The sequence below is a fragment of the Setaria italica genome, chromosome IX (assembly GCF_000263155.2).
Source record: "Setaria italica strain Yugu1 chromosome IX, Setaria_italica_v2.0, whole genome shotgun sequence".
In the NCBI taxonomy this organism is placed as follows: Eukaryota; Viridiplantae; Streptophyta; class Magnoliopsida; order Poales; family Poaceae; genus Setaria; species Setaria italica.
Genome location: NC_028458.1, coordinates 53450290 through 53454659, shown reverse-complemented (window position 1 = coordinate 53454659; position 4370 = coordinate 53450290). Strand labels below are relative to the sequence as shown.

General features: G+C 45.9%; 1 protein-coding gene across 1 annotated transcript in view; it reads left to right on the top strand.

The window, feature by feature from the left end:
* The first annotated feature begins 1207 nt into the window (after nucleotides 1–1207).
* The window catches only part of LOC101772025 (membrane-associated progesterone-binding protein 4), a 5990-nt gene continuing 2827 nt past the window's right edge, over nucleotides 1208–4370 (top strand). Inside the window, exons 1-4 of the mRNA XM_004985226.2 lie at nucleotides 1208–1559; nucleotides 1928–2004; nucleotides 3470–3541; nucleotides 3722–3759. Of these exons, the coding sequence (XP_004985283.1) occupies nucleotides 1470–1559; nucleotides 1928–2004; nucleotides 3470–3541; nucleotides 3722–3759 (277 nt within the window). The 5' untranslated portion in view covers nucleotides 1208–1469. The remainder of the gene's footprint in view (nucleotides 1560–1927; nucleotides 2005–3469; nucleotides 3542–3721; nucleotides 3760–4370) is intronic.

Here is a 4370-nt window from a genome sequence, read left to right as displayed (position 1 = left end):
GCCGAAACAGAGTGGTGGTGGCATTAAAAAAAACAGATTAGGTCCTTCCCATGTTGTAACACATCCATCTCACGGCACTCCAAACTGAGCTTCACAGTTTGTAGGGCAAGCTCCACACTCTCCACTTCACCATTGTCAATAGCTTCGCAAACTATTTTACCAAATGTCACATAAATAATTGCTAGTGAGGACAACACGAAGGCTTACTGCTTTCATGGTACGTTTTCTCCCTGACACTGCCAGGGATATCCTTGTTACTTTGGTCATACATGCCATGGCCTCATCAACCACTGTAGGATTTAAAAAAGAGTCATCAGAGATCACAAAGTCCGAGATATCCAAGCTGATATAAGACAGTAAGGAAGGAAGGTGCCTCCATCGAACTGACAAGAAGCTAGCTCTGATGCATGTATTCATGTTTCCTTTTCCCAAGATGTCAAGTAATATGTCATCAGGCAATTTGCTCAACCTATCCTCATCCTCCACCTTAAAAACAAACAACACTTCTGTTATAAAAACTGATAATGCAGAAGAAACTACATGTACTTCTAGGATGATGCAAAAGGAGCAAGTAAGGTGATAGATGATGTTAGATGAAAGCAATTGGAGACTAACTATAGTTTTTTCCCCTATCTAGAACACATGGTAATTTTTTTTAATAAAATTGCAGTTTCTATTACATGAGAGTAAGAAAAAGAGAAGCACGCAAAGGAGAAGAGAGAATAAAAGAAAATAAAACTTACATGGATTTGAACGTTATTTGAGTCCATGAATAGCGCCAAGCTCGTGACCTCGCGAAGGGTCCCCTTGTACACCTCTGAACTCCTGGGCCTGTTCGCTTCAGCTTATTCAGCCGGCTTATTAACCACCAAACAGTGTTTTCCTCTCACAACAAATCAGCCGTTGCAGCTTTTCAGCTAGCTTATAAGCTGAAGTGAATAGGTCCCTGATGCAACTCGCGATGAAAATACGCAGGCTTCGCAGCGTATTTATAATTTTATATCTCCCACAATCTCCACCAAAACAGAAAAAGAAGCCTGATTCGACTCCAATCAAGCAACTTAACAAGCACGCGGCAAACCTGATTCTATGTTCCGTTTTGCAAAAGAAAATAAAAATAAAATTGACACCGGCCCCCCGCCCCCCCCCCCCCCCCCCGTATTTGAAATTTGCCACCGCACGGGTCATTTAAGTGCCACATCAGCCTTCCGCTCAGCTTGCCGGCCCAGTCAACGAGTCATCCCCCCCGTGTTCCCCCTCCCCTCGCCGAGCGCCTCTGCGTTTCCTGCAAATCCACCGCCCCCGTCTTCCGCTCCGACGACGATCGGTAGCTGCTACCAGCGAAATTCGACCTCGCCGGAACTACGCCACCAGGTCCCAAGGGCAGCCCTAGCTCGCGAGCGTTGCCGAGGAGGCGGTTTGATCTGGTGGACTCGAAGGGCCTTGCGGATCTCTTGGGAGCCAGTGCGATGGCGCGTGGCGCTCGCCTCCTCCTTGTTCTCGCGCTGCTCGCCGCGCTGCTAGCCGTCGTCCTCCAGCTCTACCGTCTTAGGAAGCCGGTATGTCCTCTACTCCTCGCTACTTTGATGCTTCTCAATTTAATGTGCTATATAGATCTCGCTTATTAATTCTAGTCTGCGGAAGCAGCCGTTTGTAACCAGTGACAACTGATGTTGCTTAGTCGTGCTCATCGAGTAATGGCCTGATATAGACATGTCGTGTCACATTGTGGTTCGTCTGGTTTGTAGCTCTAGCGTCAAACACTGCCAGTTTCGACCTCTGTAACTTCGTGAGATTGGAATACTTTTTTTTTCACTTACCTCTTGAGTCTGATGTTGCAATGGGCAGAGATTATGTACCTTCGTGAGATCGGAATAACTTTTTTTTTTACTTACCTCTTGAGTCTGATGTTGCGATGGGAGGGCAGAGGTTGTGGACAGTGGAGGAGCTATCCGTGTACAATGGAACGGATGAGGGGTTGCCCATACTACTCGGGATTTTGGGGTACTCCTGCTTTTCCCTCATATGCCTACATTTTTGCTTTGTTATTGTACAAAGTTTTCCGCTGTGTTGTTTAAGTATGATATTCAACTATGGTCAGACAAAGGATGTGTAATAAACTAATAATCTGGTAAAGAAATGAAAAATTAAGTGCATCTTTCTTTGAGATCTGTGGGTGATGTTGTCAGTAAATTTGAATTCTGCCGTATAACAATGGGCGCCGACTCTGAGCACTGGTGCCTCACATCGGTTCATGGGCCACAACCAGACGCTGATAAAATTGAGTTCCTGGAGGAGCTCCGTTCGATCCAAAACCAAATCACCTGCCCGTGGATGATCGCTGGCGACTTCAACCTCATCCTGGACGCCGCTGACAAGAACAACCACCGCATCAACCGCAGGAATTTGGGCAGGTTCCGGAGGTTCGTTGATGAAATGGAATTAAAGGATATTTTCCTCCATGGTCGCCACTACACTTGGAGTAACGAGAGGGAGAACCCGACGCTAGAGAAGCTGGACAGGATCCTCGTAACTGTCAATTGGGAGCTGCGTTTCCCCTACTGCTTCTTGCAGGCCCTCTCGTCTGACATGTCTGACCATTGCCCGCTCCACTTGGCAACGAATGCTACTTTCCATGTCAAGCGGTGATTTCACTTCGAAAACTGGTGGCTTAAGATACCTGGCTACATTGAGGCTGTTCAAAGGGGTTGGACATGCCCTGACTTGGTCTTGGACCCCTTCAACCCGAGTTGACATCTTGCTCAAGAGCACAGCTCGAGAGCTGCAGAGCTGGAGCCAGCGTAGTGTCGGGCAGATCAAGACCCAATTGCTCGTCGCCAAGACAATAGTGCTATGGCTGGATCGGGCACAGGAAGTGCGACTGTCTCAAGTGTAAGGTTCTTGGACTCTCATCCCTCGAGAGGACAATGGCACAGTTGCATTCTCGCATCACATACTTGCGTTCTAACCGATTGGTGGCTTCAGAAGAGAATGGGGCTGAACAATCTAAAGAAAAAAGGAATGAACTCTGCATTCATGTTAATTTCTTGGAGAATCTGGAAGGAAAGGAACGACAGAGTCTTCGATAGACGACCGGCCAATTCAGCTGCACGGTTGTTCAACGCAATCCTGGAAGAAGGCCACCTTTGGATCAGTGCCGGCGCCAAGCACTTGGCTGCTTTGGGATGGCCAGCTGCAGTAGGGTCGCTAGCAATTAGTTAGCTTCATAGTGAGCCTCAGGTCCTAGCTTTGGTTGTATTCTTATTTGTATAATCGCCTAGTGAATAGTTGAGCTGTGTGCGTGTGCCCGGATAGCCCACGATGTAAAACCAACCTTAATTTTCTTCTTAATACAAAGATACACAGCTCTCCTACGTATTCTCGAAAAAAAAAGAATTCTGTCGTATTGTCTTGGCTATTTAACTGGTATGACTTTGTGAATGATTTTCCCTTTCCTCTGATGCTGCAGCTCAGTGTTTGACGTTACAAAAGGGAGGTCACATTATGGTCCTGGAGGAGGTTATCATCACTTTGCTGGCAGGTTGCATTCTTATATGTCTAGTGCCTTTTTCATTTCCATTGTTATGAATTATGTTTCTGCAGCTTTGCTGTTACAAATTATAGGAGGGTAGTTCTTATATTTTTGCCAACATCAACACTTTCATACCCTTTTTCTTTAGTTGCTACACATGCTGATGTTAAAACAGCATTCTCATGACAGGGATGCATCACGGGCGTTTGTTTCTGGAAATTTTACAGGTAAGTTCGTGTCTTATTGCTAGTTAGTTCAGTCAATAATTCAGATGAGCGAGTTGATGTCGACTTCGTAGAGCTAATGATGTCACCAATTCATGGTTTTGGACTGTCAACACCACAAGTATTCTTCAGCTTAATGTTCTATTACTACTAGCAGTATTGACATTAATTACAAGAACCAGCAAACGGTAGAATGATTGGCCAAGTAATTTCCTACTCCTACTGCCTGATCTAAGTGGTATTTTATGTGTGTGTGTGTGTGGTGGTGGTGGTGGGGGGGGGGGGGGGGGGCAAAAAAAAAATTCTGGTTTAAAAAAGACCTTTTTTGGAACCCCTAAGGGGGTTGGCTTTTCCAACCCTCTCCACCAAGAAAAGGGAAAAAAAAAAATCGCTGGGTTGTTTATTAGAGAGAAAAAGGGGTTGGGGCCCGCAAAAAAAACTGTCTTTACTTGCTCCAAGGAACACCCGAGGGTTAACTTCTTTCTTGGGGGGGGGGAGAAACCGTCCCTTTCCCCTCCCTTAGAAACTTCCCGGAAACAACTCTACATCCCCGGCGCCCACTCATATAAAGGGCCTTTTCTCCTTTTTTTTTTTGAAACTTCCCCTAAATAAAA